Raw genomic sequence first — 20,743 nt, forward strand, 5'->3', positions numbered from 1 at the left:
TTCTGGAGATCTTGGTTCAAATCCTGCCATGGCAGATGATGGAATTTGAATTCAATAAAAATTTGGAATTAAGAGTCATAATGACTGTGAACTCTCTGCCAATTGTTGGAAAAATCTATCTGGCTCACTGATGTCCTTCAGGGAAGGAAACTGCCATCTTTACCTGATCTGACCTACATATAACTCCCGACTCACAGCAATGTGGTTGACTCTAAACTGTCCTCTGGAATGGGCAATGAAGCGTCCAGCAATGCTTTCATCCAGTGAATGATTTTTTTTTAAAAATTCATTCCAGAACATAAAAAACAGAGTTTGCATGTCACTTCTGGTTCTTTTGTCAATGCATTTAAATTTCTGCCTTTTGTTTAAGAAGAACCATCTACTAATAGTCTGTCACTGGAAACAGTTTCTCGTCATTTAAACTATTGAAACATATTATTTTGGGTGCCTCTAAATTTCCTCTAACTCTTCTCTGATCTAAAAAGTTTCACTAAAACTAAATTAGGTTGGTTGAGGTTGGAACTCCAAATCAAAGTACACAGAAAAGCCACACACACGGACCAGGTACTGAACTTCAATAGTAACCATCTCCACACACACAAACGAAGCTGCATACAAACACTATTTAAACAGGCAACAACACACTGCAGCAAAACAGAACTACGCCAAGAGGAAGAACACCCTTTCTGAAGAAGGCTCTAGGCCCAAAATGTCAGCCTTCCTACTCCTCTGATGCTGCTTGGCCTGCTGTGTTCATCCAGCTCTACACTTTGTTATCTCAGAAGAATACCTCTTCCAGGTTTTCAAGGATAATGGATATCCAAAAAACTGGGTCAGAAGATGCCGACACAAACAACATCAGGAAGATACTACATGTCTCGACACACCCATCACACTACCTACATCAGGAACACGTCGGAACTAAACACAACACTCCTATGACCGCTGGGCATCAGAATGGCACACAAGCCCGCATCAACCCAATGACAACTGCTCACCCGAACTAAAGACCCAATCCCCGCCATGTACAGGACCAATGTCATCTATAAGATCCCTGCAGAGTCTATGAGAAACACTACATCGGACAAACAGGAGGGGAAACTAACAACATGGGTACATGAACGCCAGCTGGCTACAAAATGACACGACCAATGCTTACTCATCTCAATCCACATGGCTAAGGAGAACCACCCAGTTGACTGGGACAACACCAAAATCCTGGGACAAGCTAAGCAGAGACAGGCACGGAAATTCCTAGAAGCCAGGTACTCCACGAAGGAAGCCATCAATAAACACATAGAACGTGACCCCATATACACTCCACTACGAAGGAAAACCGAAAGTGAGGCAATTCAGCTCAATGGATTCGACAGTTTAAAAACCAGACAGGAAAACACACCAACGCTTCATCGGAGGCTGCGCTGAGGATGTTACCCAGCAGGGTAATGAAACATCTGCAGAACAACAAACCAGCTCAGCGAGCCAACCAATCTGAATATCTTTGATCCCTGTTCTTTTTACTCATTTCTATAAATACTTCACCTGAAATATCATGGTGGCTGCCTGACATTCACTAGCCCCCATTCGCGATAGTTGAGATCTCTGTGCATCTTCAATTTTGTATCTTGCATATTACCAATTTTCAATGGCCCACTATTGGCAGGTGTCCCTTCAGCTGCCTAAATGCCATTTTCTCCCCAATTCTGTTCTATTTCTGTATCCTCACTTAAGACACTCTTCAGACTCTACTTTGCTTGTGAAGACTTTAGCCATTTGTTTTGCTATCTCCTATAGCTCCTCAGTTTTAAACATTAATCTAACTCCTGTGGAGTGTCTTAAGAAGTTTTACTACGCTAAAAGCACTTAAAAATGTTGACTGTAGCTTACACATTTATCAGATTTAATCCAGAATAGCCTGACTTCACTGGTTGTTGAAAAAAATGAGTCAGTAAGCAACTGGCACCAACTCCAGAAACAAGATATTATATAATCATATGTCACAGGAGCAAAAATAGGCCATTGGGTCCATTGAGTCTACTCTCAAATCATGAGATCATGGCTGATCTGATAATCCTCAACTCCACATCCCAGCTTTTTTACTAAGATTCCCTTATTGATTAAAAATCAGTCTATCTCAACTTTGAATATTCTTAACAACCAGTCATGAGAGCTCTCTGAAGTAAAGAATTCTTCAGAGAAGAAATTCCTCCTGACCTGAGCTACTTGTCTAAACCAGCTTACTCTGACATAAGAAACTCTGGTCCTAGACTCTCTCACGAGAGCAATCTGTCTGCATATACCTTGCCAAGTCACCTAAGAATCTTCAATGTTTCAGTAAGGTCACCTTCCATTTTTCTAAATTCTAATGAGTACAAACCCAAACTACTCAACCTCTCCTCATAAGAAAATCCCTCCATGCCTAGAATCAACCTAGTGATCTATCTTTGTACTGAATCCAATTTTAGTACATGCTTCCTTAGAGAAGGAAAACCATCCACAGTGTTGTAAATGTGATTTGACTAGTGCCATCTGCAGTTTTCACAAGACATCCCTATTTTTATCCGGCAGTTCCCTTTGAAGTAAAGGCCAACATTACATTTGCCTTCCCTATTACTGACTGAATATGGATTCTAGCTTTTCCTAAATTCATGCACAAGGACCCCAAATTCCTCTGTGTTGCAGCTTTCGGCAGTGTCAATTTAAATTAATCTCCAGCTCTTGTATTCTTCTTGCCAAAGCGCATAACCTCACATTTTGTAGTATTACATTCCATCTAAGTTTATAGACTTCAATTTCTATTTGTCATATTCCATTATGGTGCAACCTCAGTCAGCATGCAAGTAACCACACACATTTTCTGACTCCGCTTATCTTACAAAACATTCACCCAACCATAAAACAGAGGTATCAATCTTGAGGTAAAAAGTCACTCTTGGGATCTAGTTGTCATTAATCAAGTTGCCTTTTAGAAGGTAGTGACAAATGTTCCTTTCAAAACAGGTAAGAGCATGAGCGAAGAAATCTATGGATAGCACTCTCTCCTCAGTTAAGAGGTTATGGATTCAAGTCCCATTCAAGACTCACACTACAGTGTAGCACTGAGGAAGGCGGCAGTGATGGGGTTGGGGTTCAAAGATGCAGTAATAACAATTTTGAAGAAGAGGAGTGGATTTACTTTTGGGGTCTCAGCTAATATTTATTTCTCAACCAAGTTCACCAAAAGCTGTTTATCAAGTCATAATATTCTGGTTTGTAAGAGCATGCTGGGGATAAACTAGCTAGGTTCTTCCTACATTATAACATTGTAAATACTTCGAAAGTACCTCACTGGCTGTAAATGATTTGAAATGTCCTGTGATTACTAAAGCCACAATATAAACATGAGTCTTTCATTTCCTTTTCATTTCAGAGAGCGGCTCAGAGCTAGCCATGCTAGTGTGGGACTGCAGACACACATAGGCCAGACAGAGTAAGACAACAGAGAATCATCTGTTTTTAACCACAATCCAACAGCTAATGGTCACTTTTACTAGAGTCATAAAGTTGTACAGGACAGAAACAGATCGTTTGGTCCAACATGTCCATGCCAACCAGATATCCTAAATTAATCTAGTCCCATTTGCCAGAATTTGGCCCATATCCCTCTAAAACCTTCCTATTCACATATCCATCCAGATGCCTTTTAAATGTTGTAACTGTACCAGACTCCAGCACTTCCTCTGGCAGCTCATTCCACACTGACCACCCTCTGTATGAAAAAGCTGCCCCTCAGGTCCATTTAAAATCTTTCCCCTCTTACCTTAAACCAATGCCCTCTAGTTTTGGACTCCCATACCCTAGGGGAAAAGCCTTGCACATCTACACTATCCATGTCCTTCATGATTTTATCAAGATCTGTCAGGTCACCCCTCAGCCTCCAACACTCTAGAGAAAATAGCCCCAACCTATTCAGACTCTCCCTATGGCTCAAACCCTCCAACCCTGGCAATATTCTTGTAAATAGTTTTTGAACCATTTCAAGTTTCACAACATCTTTCCTACAGCAGATGGTTAAAATAAATTCAAATTCTCAATCCATCATGATAGAATTTACATTTCTCTTCCATAGATTATTAACCCAGGCTGCTGGGATATCAGTCCAGTAACATAATCACAATACCAGTATTGCCCCCCTCTATCACGTGACAATCATCTCAATACATGGTCATATGGAGGAGAATCTGGAAGAATGGAAATAACAGCAACAAAAAAAGCACTACTGACCTTGACAGAGTTTAGATAAATCAAAACATCCTCAAACTGCTTCAGTAGGAAAAAACAGGAGGCCATACACTGACGCCCAGGGATGGTATCTGAAAATAAGATGGAAGTTTTACAAAGAACAGCACATTGAAAATAGAACAATGGTCCAGCTAGGTTTTGTAAAAGCTAATTCCACTACTTTAAAATTTCCTCCACATAACAAGAAAACCTCTGTTTGAGTACACCTGAGCATACTGGCCTCAGCATGTTTTGGTGACTAAAGGTAACCAGTAAACTGACATGGTAACAGTGGCAACAAGGGTACAAAACTGCTCATTACTTGAAGTCTTCTTTCATCAGTGCACTGACATCATGCTCTGGAAAATTGGGTGTCCCAGCACCACACTGCCAATGTCATTTATAGCAGGACAATAAGAAACAAACATTCTGTTCACTGAGTTGGTCTCTGTGATGAGAGCTTGTCCATTGGACAGTGTTTTTTTAATGAAGAGAGGTTCAGACAGAGGTAATGAGGGGTCTGTTCCAAGCCAATAAAGTGAACAGCTTGTGAAGCTTTGGCATTTTTTTAAAAGTCAGAACAATAGATGCAGCATGAATGGATAGAGTCAGGCTCCCAAAGAACCAGGGTTTATTGTAGCTTTCAGTGGTTGCTGGGGCTTTGAAGCTGGCTGTGGAAGCTCGACATTTCTAACACAGGTGAAAGCCTTCTTGGGTTCCCTGTCTCACATGCAATTTGACAGCAGAAAATCTAATTTACTGACTTTACTTTTGTATTTACGGCATATTGGAACACTTGCTGTTTGATAGTTAAGTAACCTATTATCCTGTTAAGTTTACCAACAGAGTTAAAGTTAAACTAATTTTTTTTTGTTTGTATTTTAACTGTAAGGTAAGAATAGTGTGTTTTACTTAAAGCCGAGTAGCGAACCAATGAATGACATCTGGAACACAGCAACTTATATCTGTCTTTAAATAAGATAAAAGTTCGTGTCTAGCCTATTTTCTTTTGGTTTGCTTGAAGGGGGTTTGGTCTGGTCCATAACATGAGAGGTTAAGTAAATTGGGCCAATATGCCTTGCATTCAGGCGATTTCATTGAAGCATACAAAGATTCTGAAGGTGTAGACACTAACAGCTTGTTTCTACTGGTCTGAGAATTTCAAACATGGAGGCACAGACCAAGGATCACGTATCATTTAGGTTTGGGATGAAGAGAAATTATTCCAAAAAAATGTTGTAATGCTTTCTAATTCTTTACTCCAGATGGTTATGGGTTAATCACTGAATATATTTAAGGCAGTGGTAGACAAATATCTGATCTGTCAGGAAATTAAGAGATATGGGGAGTGAACAGAAATGTAGAGTTGAAGTCTAAGGTCAGCCATGATCACATTAAAATGGACATATAGGCTCAACGGGTTACCTCTGCTCCTCTTCTTACATTCCTGAAGAAATATTAAATAGCACCATCCCCTTTACTCTCATAAGGATGTTGCAGTCTTCCCACATTCATATTCAGTCCTGCTGCTTAGATAGAGAGCATGTTCCATTTTCTAAAACTGCAGATTGAGGTTTTGTTTATCCTCTAACTTCTACTCTGCAATAGGTGAGGTAAGAGGATATACCCTTCACTCTCAACAATAATGGAGGCTGCAAACAAAAACTGCTGGAGAAACTCAGCAGGTCTGGTAATATCTGTAAACAGAAAACTTGAGTTAATATTCTGAGTCCAGTGACTCATCTTCTGGAGGTTGCACTTCAATATAAGAGGACCTCATGCTCTGTCAAGGCATTCAGTATACATTATAATTAAATGGAGTATCCTAGTTTTAAGGTGTCACACATTCACAAGGCTCAAGTACATACCACATTCACTGGCAGAGCCTCCAACTAACTGGAAATATTGTTGTGCAATCTTCAGGTGCTCCCTCTGTGGGAAGTCAAAAAGAAAGACTTAAGTTATGTGCATTTTTGTGCACAGGTTATCCACAGGCTTTTGTCAAAAATTATATCACATTTCCCTGAAGGGCTGCTGGCACTGAATAAAATGGCAATATAAAAAGAGGTCAGTGCCTATTCAAGCTTCAGAATTAACACCAGGACTGTGGTTTCCTCCTTCCGCGCTGTTAGGACAGGCACAATAAAAATCAGCCTAAGTGGGCACAGAAGGCCCCTTCAAACCTTTAACTTATTAGTGGGCATTAAATAAATTGTTAAATATTTCTGATTGTCGTTGAATTTTTTGAAGTGAAACAACAACAGGGCAAAATAAATCAATAAATAATAAATAAATGTAATTTGAACAACAAACAGCATAAGAGGCAGGTAGCAGAATGGTGTTGAGCGATCAAGGCCATTCAGGAGTGAAAGCAGGGAGCAAAGGGAAGTGGAAACCTGGAACACTGTCTCACAAAAGCATGTATATGTAGGAGGTCAACTGCAACTTTGAAGGCTGGAATTGGTAACATTTTTAGAATATATATATATCAAAGCATGTGGATTAAAGGTTGTTGCAAGTCCTTGTGGATTGGACGGCAGGGTGTTAGAATTTGCTGTTTGCAAAATATTGATATTTATAAAATTATAGGGGTAAAGCAGTGTGTGGTTCCTTTAAAAGATGATGTTCTTTTTTAGGCTTGGAGATTTAAAAAATGTCTATGGGCAGCTTGTGGCTTTGTCGGTGCATACAGCACCTGAATTGGAACAATTGTATCAAAAGGCTGGATGGTTAGCAGGCCAATTCTGGTTTGGTTTTAGCAAATTAATTTAAACCAGACACTTAGATGCTAAAAGTCAGTTAATTTTAAATCTGATGGTTTTGACAACATAGACCTCTTCTAACCGCCTCTTCCTCTCTCCCCATTTATTTCAGAATCCACTTCCCCTCTCCCATTTCTGAAGAAGGGTCTAGACCCAAAACGTCAGCTTTCTGCTCCTCTGATGCTTCTTTGATCCAGCTCTACACCTTGTTATCTAAAAAAAGGTACCATGGCACTCTTCGTTAATAATCCTGATAAAATAATTTCATAGAGAAGGTATTTCTGACAGAAGATCAACAGAGAGTACACACAACATTTGAGAAAATGTAGCCTGGCAGTAATTTCAACAGACTAAGTTCTAACTTTTTTTAAATTTTGGTTCTAAGTGAGACCTGAATTTATTGGAACAGCATACCATTAGAATTTTGTTCCGTTCAGGAATAATTAGTAGTTAGTTACAGGGGAATTGTTCAGTTTGTTAATTGTTCAGTAAATTTGTTCATTGTTAGAGTTAGAGAAATAAATTGTTACATGTTGACTATAGAGTGAATGTCAGGAGTTTATTTCATTTAACCACTCTTTTATAACTGATTGGTGGGGAGAGGCAGGTTACATCACTTTGCACAATTCTTTTAACAGATTATAGGGCAAGGCAAGGCTCTTTGGATGCTTCGGTGTTCGTTATCAGAGGGGATCAACCTCCACTTTATAACAAGGTATATCAATTGAATTTAGATTGGTCACAATCTAATTGAACAGCAGAACAGAATCAAGGTTGAATCCTGTTCCTATGCAGGATCAGTTCCACATAGGTGTTTGCTGATATTTTCATATCATAATGTTTAAAGTAATCTGAAGAAGCATTAAACAAGTTTAGTGCTCGGAAATCATTGACTGTTCTGCATGAGTTCTCCTCTGGGACCAACCTCACGAGAACAAGAGTGATAATGGGAAGAAGGCACGAGAGGTGAAGAAGGCGCGAGAGGTGAAGAAGGCACGAGAGGGGAACAGCGTGTGAGAGAGGAAGAGGTTGTGAGAGCAAGGTGGATGAGGGACTGACGTTTTAATAGCTCTAGACCCAATGTACAGTGGCACACCTTTGACAGTCAGGGGATTTCATAAGCAGAAAGAAAAATTAAACATAAAACACCCTCAGGATGTTGCAAACAGTTTCAGAGCCAATGTATTATGCATCAAATACATTCTCTGTTATAATGCCAGCCAACTTTGCTGCTTGTGAGATTTTACTGTTCACTGCAATTCAGATCAACAGCCAACCAATCTGTTTTAATGGGATCGGGTTAACAGGATAATGTTTACCAGAGCATGTACAGACTGTTTTGCCACAAAATACAACTATTTGAACAGAAATACAGAGCATCAGCTTAGACCCTCATCCAAATGATACAAATGTCGTACCCCCTCAGTCCTGCACTCATGTTTTTTCTGAAGGAGGGTCTAGGCCCGAAACATCAGCCTTCCTGCTCCTCTGATGCTGCTTGGCCTGTTGTGTACATCTAGCTCTACACCTTGTTATCTCAGCACTCATGTTAGTTTGGATTTTGGGCTCAAGTCCAAAAGGGCAGCCTGAAACTAGGACCTTGTGACTTAAGAACAAGAATGTTAATAATTATATTGAGGTGTTATGTGCCAATGGTGTAGTAAAGGACTGATGTGTAGCTGTGTACAAGAATTTTATCAACACCAGGCTGATTCCCAGCATTCTTGCTCCCTACATGTATCACCAAGACTGGTAGCAGAGTATTAATAATGGACTGGTGAAAATTCAAACTTTTGGGATTAATTTCTTATGACAGTAGCATTTGAAGGCATAGTGACAGATGGATTAGGAGAAAGACGCAGGGACAGAAGGCAACACAGCAGCAGCACATGCATATTTACTATGTTAGAAACCATATTATTGCCTGTTAAATGGGAAAAAAAGTTATAATCATAAAGGGGCTGGCTAGTATACCAGTGCTGATGATCAAGACAGGGTTACATCAAGATTTCTCCACAGACAAATCCACAATTTCAGTCTTGCCTTAGTATCAGAATGCAAAGCATAACATCCATGAACACAATCCCATGCTGACTGTACTGAAGCACTGTTCCTGCCTGCTGCACCAACATAATTACAAGGGATTCAACTCACCGAACCCTGTTCCTGACCAAGAGCTGCATTCACCACACCTTTCAGGATATATTCCTAATAAGGGAGAAGAAAGTCAATGCTCTATATTACATGGTCCAGTAACTTAGAGATTATGCTTGCAATAATGTCCAAGTCAGACCCACGGGGCAGAGTGACCTTCCTTTTGCACAGGCTCATATATAACATAAATCAGAGCATGAAATAGAGACAAATATATAGCATTTTATAGTCTAAACACACTCACAAATCATTTATTACTGCAGTCTGTACCAACAGAGGCATTAAAACAAAGACATTTTTGCTTCTGTACCTTTAAGAAATATTTTGGAGAAGGTAATAATAAAACTAAAGACACAAAGATACAGATTACAGATTAAATTAATAAATATGAAAATTTTCTTTAACAACTCTCCTGTGGATTTTCTGGGGATGTTTCTTAAACAAAAGGCTCAATATAAATGTAAATTGGTGCTGGTGGAAAGCTGATCTCTGCAGGCACCTCCATTTGCTCACTTGCTACCTCTTGTGGAAGTGACATTGTACTACAGCAGATCAACACTGGTTGAGAAATCTCTTGTTAGCAAACCATGTCAGACACAAGATTAAACTAATAGTAATAGACTTCTTCTTTGGCATATGATCTCAAATTCCACATGAGAAGTCATGCAAGTGTCCACTTCAACCTTTCTGGGAAATTGCTGGTAACAATAGGAAGTTTGAAATAGGAGGCGCAATAGATTCATATCCAAGCATGATTCATATTGTGGCTGAAAGAGCTGGAATACTACACACTACTGAAGCATTGATTTGAGAATAACTTAATCAAGGCTTTTACGATGAGCAGCACATTTGAGGTGACATTTTGTCGTAATTAAAAAAGGTCTGGGAGGATCCAGGCCACATTTTTAGCATAAGACCAAAGCTCAATTTCCAAGTAATAGTAAATCTGTGGAGCAGACTTCCAGCTCATGTAATGAATACAGATCAACGGCATTCTTCAAGTCAGAGTGGAACTCGTACTGGGCGGGATGAAAAACATTTCAACAAATATTACGTACTGCATAGAACTCCTGATTTAATTTCAATCAGTGATGGATAACGCAGAATGAGGAAGAGAATTGGAGATGAATTTCCCAGATTTCACTTTTCCAAAATTGGTCTGGAATTTTAGTTTGTTCTTTTGCCTCTCCCAGGAGTTCACACGGACTTTGGTAGGGTGATGTGCCAGACGGAAATTGCCTGTTCATCATTCTGCACATGAGTATGCCATTCGGGCTCTTGAGCCTGCTCTGCCATTCAATTAAATCATTATTGACCAGCATCCCAACTCCATTTATCTGCCTTTGCTCCATAACCCTTTATAACTATAATCTACCAATGACAATCTTCAAGTTCAGATTCTACCCTGGATTTTTTTGAGAAACAGTATGGATCTTTGTTCCCTTTGTGAGAAAACATGCTCCTTGATTGCCCTCCAATGTGGTCAATTCTAATATTAAGATTACATCTGCTTCTCGATGCCCTCAACAAAGAAAAATAGTTTCTCCATGCAGAATGTTATAGGGGGTCTGAGTGACGTGGGCAGTGACAACATCTGTGGCAGAATCAGACACGAACTCTCATGAGGTACGTCATGATGTCAAAATCATCCTGCCTTGTCTTTTATGCTTTTATACAAGTTGCCAAATGATGGTAATTAACACTGGCTAAAGTCATTGTTGACCGACCAACTTGCCATACTAATATTACAGTTGCAACCTTGCCAAACCCAGATGGTAAACTAGAGATTGGAAAACCCAACATGGAAACTAGGGTGCCTGGTGGGTTCCTCTAAATAACCTCCTTTTTGGACCCTCAGCACCATCTTGGGATATGTTCCATGGGCACCTGCCATGTGCACTTCATGCCCATGTAATTTGATATCCAACATGTGCCAGCCTCTAAGACCCCTCAGAGCACATCTCCAAACCACTTGCAGGTTGCTTCTATACTTCAATACCTCACCTCATCTCATCTTAAGCCAGCAACTATGCAACAACACAGGACTCAGGGATTTGCACCCAAAACATGGACTGAATCAGGTTGCATCTCTCTGCTCTTTGCTCACTGTCATGGTGAGAGATACTTCCAATGTCTGACTAATATGCAAGAATACGGGGAGGAATTAAATACCATCACCATCACTGAAGAAGTAGTATTAGACAACAAATGGGCTGAAATGCTGATAAGTCCCCTGGTCCTGACACGTTGCATCCTAGAATCCAAGCAGAAATAGTTACAGAAAAAGTGGATGCATTGGTTGTAATTCTTCAAAAATTGTGGTATTTTTGTGGAGAAGCACCAGAGGATTAGAAAACTTCTAATGTGACACCCCAATACAAAAAGTGAGTAGGGCAAGAAAAAACACAGGCCAATTAGCCTAACATCTATTGTTGGAAAACTATTGGAATCAATTATTAAGGAAGTAACAGCACAACATCTGGAAAATCACGATCTTAAAAGAAACAGCCTACAACTTCACTACATACCAAACTGTCCCAGTTCCTATTTGATTATTGGAAAAACTTTCAAATGACTACAGAGATAGCTCCAGCAGGGTTGCTAATGGGGAGAAAGATTCCACACCAGGTTAGATCTGATCTTCCTGGGCCTAGTAGTGGTGGGGGTGGGAGGAGAAGGGGTGTTGGTGGTGGCGGTTTGGTGGTTGAAACGGCCACAAGCGCATCAAATGCCGGACAGAGGACTCTGCTAAGCTACATAGACACTTTACTTCAGGAGACAAAGTTTGATATAGAAACCTTGTTGCGACACTGCCTGGGTAAGCGGCATGGGTTATGCTAGGTCAGGTCCAGTGACATAAAGTTCAGATTGGCATGACTGACACGATAAGCATTCTTGCTTTGAATTACTTTGCCTTGCTTCAACAGCCAGAGTTCTCAGCCTACTGCTATTTTTCCATGCTGTTTATGCAGACACGAAATGCGGAGACATGTCACTGTTGTCAGCAGACCTCAGTCTGACGGGATAGCCTTCATTCAGCTGTTCCCGGCACAATAATGTGATTCCAATCTGGGCCTGCGTGGGGCAATCAGATTCAGAATCCTCTTTCATAAAGGGTGGAATCCTCTTTCATAAACAACAGGCAGCACAGCACCAGTCATGGCTGTTTCTGCCACACAGTGGGCTCTTATACTCTTTACATGAGAAACGGGCTGGTATTGTGCAGAATACACAGTTATTACTATTGGTGCAGGTGGGGAAGTGTCCCAAGAAAGTGAGCATGCAGTGCAAAGGGCATGTATGGTGAATGGTGTCACAGGATGAGGTGGGTAAGATGTTGCAGGAAATGAGAGTAGTGGAACATGAGCCTTGGAAGAAGTGGGGTCTCTATTCAGAGATAGAGGAGCATGAGGTATCAGAGAGAAGATGGGAGTATTTATTTTGGTGTAGGGGAGGTCATTGGCCTCATTGCTACGGGTATCCCTCCAGACAGCAGAGATTGTTTCAATCTGGGGCAACTTTAGGTAGGGTTGACATGGGTTAATTCCTGCACTGCTGGTCGTGAAGGAAGAGTATGCACTTTTGAAGCACCAAAATGGAATGCCCATCAACCCTTGTCTGTCATGTCCAGGGTAATTGTTAAGTAAACATTGACCTCTATAGCGCCGAGGCCAGACGCCTGCTCTCTGACACCTCCTCCTTTCGCCCCCTTGATCATGACCCCACCCCCGTGCACTAAACCATCATCTCCCAAACCATCCACAACCTCATCACCTCAGGTGACCTCACCCCCGCGCACTAAACCATCATCTGAGATGAGGCATTCCACTCCCGGACATCCCAGATGTCCTCTTTTTGCAAGGACCGCAAGTTCTCCTCCACAGTGGTCAAAAATGACCTTGACCATGTCTCCCGCATTTCCCACAACTCATCCCTCACATCCCTTCCCCACAATAACAACCATAACAGAATCCCCCTCGTCCTCACATACCACCCCACCAACTTCCAAATCCAACACATCATCCTTTGACATTTCCGCCACATGCAATCTGACCCCACTACCAAAGACACTTTTCCCTCACCACCCTTATCGGCTTTCCGGAGGGAAGGCTCTCTCCGTGACTCCCTTGTCTGCTCCATACTCCCCTCCAGCTGAACCACCCCCGGCACTTTTCCCTGCAACCGAAGCACAGTGCTACACCTGCCCGCTCACCCCCACCCCAGGCCCTAAGAAGACCTTCCACATCAAACAGATGTTCACCTGCACATCTGCTAATGTGGTATACTGTATACGCTGTACCCATTGTGGCCTCCTCTACATCGGGGAAACCAAGTGGAGGCTTGCGGACTGCTTTGTGGAACACCTACGCTCAGTTCGCAACAAACAACTGCACGTCTCAGTTGTGTACCATTTCAACTCTACCTCCCACTCCTTGGACAACATGTCCATCCTGGGCTTCCTGCACTACCACAATGACTCCACCCGAAAGATGCAGGAACAGCATTTCATATTCTGCTTGGGAACCCTGCAGCCCGATGGTATCAATGTGGACTTCACCAACTTCAAAATCTCCCCTTCCCGACCGCATCCCAAAACCAGCCCAGCTAGTCCCTGCCTCCCTAACCAGTCCTCCAAACTCAAGCCCCACACCCATCCCCTACCCACCAACCTCATCCTGCCTCCTTGACCAGTCCGTCCTCCCTGGACCAATCTATCCCCTCCCTAACTCCTCACCTACATTCACCTTCACTGGCTCCAACACCGTTTCTTTGACCTATCTCCTCTCAACTTATTTTATCTTTTATCCATCTATCCACACGCCTCTCTCTATTTATTTCAGAATCTCCTTCCCCTCCCCCATTTCTGAAGCAGGGTCTCGACCCGAAACGTCAGCTTTCCTGCTCCTCTGATGCTGCTTGGCCTGCTGTGTTCATCCAGTTCTACATCTTATCTCAGAGTTCAGGAGTGACAGTGCTTGTCTTGGTGCACAAGGAGATGGCAGGTGCACCAGGTATACCAGTCAATTCCATATCTCCAGTGAATAGTAAGTTGTTTTGGGAACCATACATGTTATAATGTGATGCATGCTATGGGGGCATAATGGCAATTAATGCAACGAGCTTGGTAACACTCGGCAAGAAAATCTTCCTTGCCTAGCATTGGGATTCCCTCCAAACTCAATGTGGTTTGTGCTTGGACAAAAACAAAGCTAAGATTCAGCCTTTTGCATCCACCCTTTTAACATTATAAATACCGTAATTAATATTACTCCTAAATCTTCAAAATTCAAAAATTGCACAGGTTTGGCTTATACCGTCCATTCTCGTAATTTAGCACAGAAAATGCTGTAGAAACCAAGCAGGTATGGAGGAGAGAGAAACACAGTTAACATTTCAAATCTGGTATGACTGTTCTTCAAAACTGAAAGGTGTTGGAAAATGGGATTTTCTCTATACTTTTGACAGCGGTAGAGACCCAGTGCAAAAGATAGATCAAGTACTATTTTACTTGTACTTCTTTCAATCTAGTCAACTGCATTCACTACTCTCAATGCTGTCTCCTTTTAATTGGTGAGACCAAATGCAGACCACATATCATAAGATTTAAGAACAGCAGTAGGCCATTTGGCCCCTTGACCCTGCTCCATCGTTCAAAGTGTAGCGGCTCACTCACATCCATTTTACTGCCTTTTTCCTGTAACCCTCGATTCCCTTACACATCTATCTATTTATTTATCTCAACCTTAAATATAGACAAGGACTCTGCCCTTACAGCTCTCTGTGGCAAGGAGTTCCAAAGACTCATGACCCTCAAGGAAGAAATTCCTCCTCATCTCAGTCTTAAATTGTCACCCACTTATTCTGAGACTTTGCCCTCCAGTCCTAGACTCTCCAATTGGTGAAAAATCCTCTCAGGATTTACCATGTCAAGCTCCTTTAAAGAACCTGTGTTTCAATATGAGCACCTCTCATTTTTCAAACTCTAGTAGAATCCCAACCTGTTCAGACCTTCCTCATAATACAAACCACCAACACCAGGAAGTTTTTACTGAACAGCCTCCAACGAAACAATTTTTTTTATATACAAGGAGACCAAAACTGCTCACAGTATTCCTGTTATGATCTCATCAGCACCTTCTACACTTGCAGCAGAACTTGCCTACTCTTAAAGCCAATTCACTCGAAATAAGGGCCAACATTCCATTTGCCTTGCTGATTACCTGCTGCATCTGTGTGTTACAAAAACAGACATTGGTGGAGAAACTCAGCAGGTCTGGTAGCATGAATGGAGAGAAAGCAAAGTCAACGGTTCAGGTTCATTGATCCTTCAGTTGACTCTGCTTTCTGTTCACAGATGCTGCCAGACTTGCCAAGTTTTTCTAGTAATTTCTATTTTTGTTTCAGATTTTCAGCATACACAGTTCTGCTGTTGAACATGTGTGCTCGCCTTCTCTATTTATTTGTACCTGAAATAACACCTCAGAGGCCGGTAACCAGCACCAAGTCACATCCTTTATTTACAAGTGGTGAGTTCTTGACACTGATCCAGCTCCCTCAGTGTCAGCTCAGATGAATGAACAGGATGTCTGACACTGCCGTTTTTACCTGAGGGCGATCACAATGTTGTCACTTTAAAAGGTTATTTTATCCCGGTTAATATTTTTGAAGAGATTTTGTAAGGCAGAGGTGATGAACTGGCGACTGAATATGACTTGAGTAAACATGAGACCTTGGTTTTATTTTTAAGCTGGAACAATGGAAGCAGCCTTAGTATGTATGGCCAGCTCTCACAGACCAGGCTTTCTAGCTTTTTTAGCTTTAAGCAGCAGCAGCCTTTGAGGTCTCAAAAATGTTGGAAACTTCAGTGAATGATTCCTAGTTGCTATTCTCTGAAACTTTTCTTGAAGTTTTTCCTCCTGGATAGGAGAACTGCATGTAAGAAACTGTGTCTGACTTTGCCTTTTTTCCAAGCAGTGTGTTTATTGGATTATACTTTATTGGAACAGTTAATTAGTAATAGATGCTGTATCTGTTATTCAGCTAAGTCATCCAGTAGGTAAGTTACACTAAATTCCTTTAAATAGGGTCAAGTAGTTTGACCAGTCGCATTGCATCTAGAATACACACTTCACATCTACCTTTAAAATAAGAAAAAATTAGGATCCAGGCTACATTCTTAAAACATTTTAAGGCAGTCTGGTCTTGTCCATAACAGGGCTCCATGACTGGGCCAGATTAACAGCACCCCTGGACTGCTCATGTAGACATGACAGTCAAGAAGGCACAACAACACCTCATCTTCCTCAAGCAGCTCAGGAAATTCGACACAACAATAAGGGCCCTCACCAACTTTTACAGATGCATCACTGAAAGCAGACTGTCTGGGTGCATAATGGTCCAGTATGGCAACTGCTCTGTCCAGGACAGTAAGAAGGCTGTGCGCACAGACCAGACCATCACAGAAGCCAACCTTCCATCCATGGGCTCCATTTACACTTCTCATTGCAGGGGAAAGGCTGTCAACATCTTCAAAGACCCCCTTCCACCCTGGTAATGGTCTCCCATAATCGCTTCCATCAGGCAGAAGATACAGCAGCTTGAACACATGAAGCAACAGGTTCAAGAAGAGCTTCTTCCCTACTGTTATTTGACTGATGAATGGACTCTCTAACTTCAAATACTGTTGATCTTGTTAATGTTGATTTTGCTTTGTGCAGCTTCTGCGCGTATAACTTGCATGCTTCATTGTTATTATGCAGTCTATGATCTGTATATCCTTGCTTACTATGATCTATCTATACTGCTCACAAACAAAGCTTTTCACTATACTCAGGCACACATGTGGCTATAATAAATCAAATCAAAATGAAATGTTCTATTGAAGTCCACCTGGCTGACCTTATTACAATTGCTACAGCACCCCAGTTTACTTGAGTTGAGAACAGCTGCAGAAGGCAACAACTTAAATATAATGTTTTATTCACCCTTCCAAAATGAACTTTACATTTTCCCCAATTTATAATCCATTTTTTGACCACTGACTTGACCTATCAATATCTCTCTGGAAATGGTTACATTCCTTTTACAACTTGCTTTTTCTACATATTTTTGTCACTTTGGCAAATTTGGCTGAAGCTTATTTGTTTCCTTCCTCTGAGTCATTCATATATATTGTAAAGAGTTGTGATCCCAGCACTTATTCTGTGGAACCCCACCGGTTAGAAGTCGACAACCTGAAAAAGAGCTACCCCCCCACCACCTTCTCCATTCCTGTTTCCTTCCCATTAGCCAGTTCTACAGTCATGCCAATATGCTACCTTGAACACCACAGGCTCTTATCTCATGGTTTAACTTTTTGTGAGGGACCTTGTTGGATGCTTTCTTGAAGTCCAAATACAACACATTTATTGGTTCCTTTCTATCCACTCCAATTAAGACTGCCTCAAAAGACTCTAATAAATTTGACTGGGTGACTGGTATGTGGAACACTGCCGCTTTGTTTGTAGGAATGATCCTGACCTCAGAGTTGCCCCACCATTAAACCATCTTCCTCTCATGCTAACATTTCTGCCTTGGGCCTGCTACAATGTTCAAACAAAGCACAACATAAGAAAAAGGAAAAGCATCTCATGTCCCACTTAAGTACTTCACAGCCTCAAGGTTTCAATACTGAATTTCATAACTTCAGAAATTGATTATATTATGTCTGATCTCTATTTTTCTGCATTCTCTCCACCCATTCCCCCAGTCCTGTGTTTTGTTTACTTTGTTCTCAGGAGTTAAGACCCAACCTCTTCCTTTCACACTTTAATTTACATCAATTTTACACTGGTTTTTCTCTTTCTCCACCATTAACACCACCTTTATCTTTGGTGCTAGGCCTCTGCTTCTGTCAAAAGTAGAAAAAAAGAACAATTTTCCAAAACCTTTCATTTCTGAGGAAGACTCGTACAAATTCAAAATATTCAGCCTGAGTCTCTCTCCACAGATGCTGTCAGACTTGCTGCATTTCTTCTGTATTTTGTGCTTGTTTCAACTTTCCAATATCCGCAGTAATTTGCTCTTACTCATAATTTAATCATTCTGGAAAATCAATGAGGCAAAATGCAATGCATGTTGAGATTGATTTTAAGATTACCAAGAATGTTTTAACTGGTTGATTTACTTCTGCAGTCTTGACTGTTGGACTACTGGTCGGACTGCAGGCTGGATCAACAGAAATTGCCTCCAAGTAAACACTGCAATGACCAAGGATACTGTCTTGTGTCACTGTCACAAACAGCTTTCCCCAACCAAATATTTCTGAAAAATCATCCAGTGAAAATATATGGGTAGAAATTATAAATAAAAAAGGAAAAATCACTTTGATGGGATTGTACTATCGCCCCCTGTCCCCCAGTAGTAAGAAGGAAATTGAGAAACAAATAACCAGGGAGATTTCAGATATATTCAGAAGGGCAGCACGGTGGTTCAGTGGTTAGCACTGCAGCCGGACAGTGCCAGAGACCCGGGTTCGATTCCAGCCTCGGGTAAATCTCTGTGCGGAGTTTGCACATTCTCCCCGTGTCTCTGTGGGTTTCGTCCGGGTGCTCTGGTTTCCTCCCACAGTCCAAAGTTGTGCAGGCCAGGTGGCTCGGCTATATTAAATTGCCAGTAGTATTCAGGGGTGTGTGAGTTATTGGGGGATGGGTCTGGGTGGGATGCTCCAAGGGGCGGTGTGGACTTGTTGGGCTGAAGGGCCTGTTTCCACACTGTAGGGAATCTAATATGTAAGCATAGTAAGGTTGGGAATTTCATTTTTGTAAACAGTGACTGAGGCCACCATAGTGTTAAAGGTTTGGATGGTGAAGAATTTGTCAAATTTTCTTTATCAAAACATGGACGCTACTACTATAAAAAGGAGCAAAAATAGACCTTCTTTTGGGCAATAAGGCAGGGCAGGTAACTGTGGGAGAACACTTCGGTCTAGTGATCATAATCCCATTAGTTTCAAAATGGTTATGGTTGAGAATAAGCCTTCCATAAAAGTTAAAGGTTTTAATTGGGGCAAGGCAAATTTTAGTGGAATGAGACAAGAGGTTTTCAATAGTTGACTGGGTTAGACTATTTGCACATAAAAGGGTATCTGACAAGTTGGAGACGTTCTAGAGTGTGATGATGAGAATTCATTATGTTCCTGTTAGAGTGAAGGGTAAGGCTAGTAAGATTAGTGAATAATAGGTGAATAAAGATATTGAGGTTCTAATCAAGAATACAAGAGAATCTTATTTTATGTATAGGGAGCTGGGTTCAACTGGATCTCTTAATCAGTTTAAGAATGTAGGGACAATCTTAAGAGAGAATTCAGGAAGGCAAAGAGGGGCATGAGATATCATTGGCAGATAAGGTTAAGGATAATCCAAAGAGATTCTACAAATACATTAAGAACAAGAGGGTAACTAGAGAGAGGGTACGGCCTCTTAAAGATCAAGGAGGTTGTCTTTGCGTTGAACACCAGGAGATGGGGGAGATAGTAAATGAATATTTCATGTCAGCTTTACTGTGGAGTAAGAAATGGTGGCTACAGCATGCAGAGAAATAAACTTTGATGTTTTAAAAATAGTTCACATTACAGAAGAGAAAGTTTGGGAGGTCTTAGAGAACGTAAAGGTAGATAAATCTCTGGGACCTGAACTAATGTATCCCAGAATGTTGTAGGAATTAAGGGAGCAAATGGTGAAACCTTGAGCAGAAATATTTGCACCATTTATAACTTATGGGTGAGGTGCCTGACAACCAATGTTAGCGAATGTTGTACCTTTGTTCAAGAAAGGCTGTAAGGAGAAACCAGGGAACTATAGACCTGCGAGCCTGACTCTGGTTGTCAGTAAATTGTTGGAGCTGAGTATAAAACATTGGATTTATGGACATTTAGAGAGGCAAAATTGATTACAGATAGTCAACATGGGTTTTGTACAAGGAAAATCGTGCCTCACAAACTTGATTGAGTTTTTTGAGGAAGTTACCAAAACAATTGATGTTGGCAGAGCAATAGATGTTGTCTTTTTGGATTTCAGTGAAGCCTTTGACAAGGTTCCGCATAGTAGACCAATCAGTAAAGTTAGATCACATGGGATTTAGGGTGAGCTTGCTAACTGGATACATAATTGTCTTAACGGCAGGAGACACAGTAATGGTGGAGGGGTTGCTTTTTGGACTAGAAGGGCCTGTACTTGCTGTTATGTTCTATATATAATCTATATAAGGTCTGTCGCCAGCAGTGTTCCACAGGGATCCGTTATGGGTCATCTTGTTTGTCATTTATATAAATGATGTGGATGAGAACATAGAAGGCATAGTAAGTAAGTTTGCAGAAAACATCAAAATTGGTGTCAGAGTGGACAGTGAAGAAGGCTTTCTCAGACTACAAAGGGATCTTGATCAAATGGGTTAGTGGGCTGAAAAATGGCAGAGGGAGTTCAATCTGGATTTCTTTTCAAGAAAGGAGGGAGAGAGAAAACAGGACATTATAGACCAGTTAGCCTGACGTCAGTGGAGGGAGTCAGCATGGATTTACAAAAGGGAAA

At 41.2% G+C, this 20,743-nt stretch overlaps 1 protein-coding gene across 2 annotated transcripts in view; it reads right to left on the bottom strand.

Moving 5' to 3' along the window:
- ift56 (intraflagellar transport 56) overlaps positions 1-20,743 on the bottom strand; it is an 87,237-nt gene that overhangs the window by 22,716 nt on the left and 43,778 nt on the right. For both annotated transcript variants that reach the window (XM_059640784.1, XM_059640786.1), the window contains exons 11-13: positions 9,177-9,230; positions 6,129-6,192; positions 4,264-4,352 (exon numbers count right to left, since the gene is read on the bottom strand). In XM_059640784.1, the coding sequence (XP_059496767.1) occupies positions 4,264-4,352; positions 6,129-6,192; positions 9,177-9,230 (207 nt within the window). The remainder of the gene's footprint in view (positions 1-4,263; positions 4,353-6,128; positions 6,193-9,176; positions 9,231-20,743) is intronic.

Source organism: Stegostoma tigrinum, chromosome 38 (assembly GCF_030684315.1).
Source record: "Stegostoma tigrinum isolate sSteTig4 chromosome 38, sSteTig4.hap1, whole genome shotgun sequence".
In the NCBI taxonomy this organism is placed as follows: domain Eukaryota; kingdom Metazoa; phylum Chordata; class Chondrichthyes; order Orectolobiformes; family Stegostomatidae; genus Stegostoma; species Stegostoma tigrinum.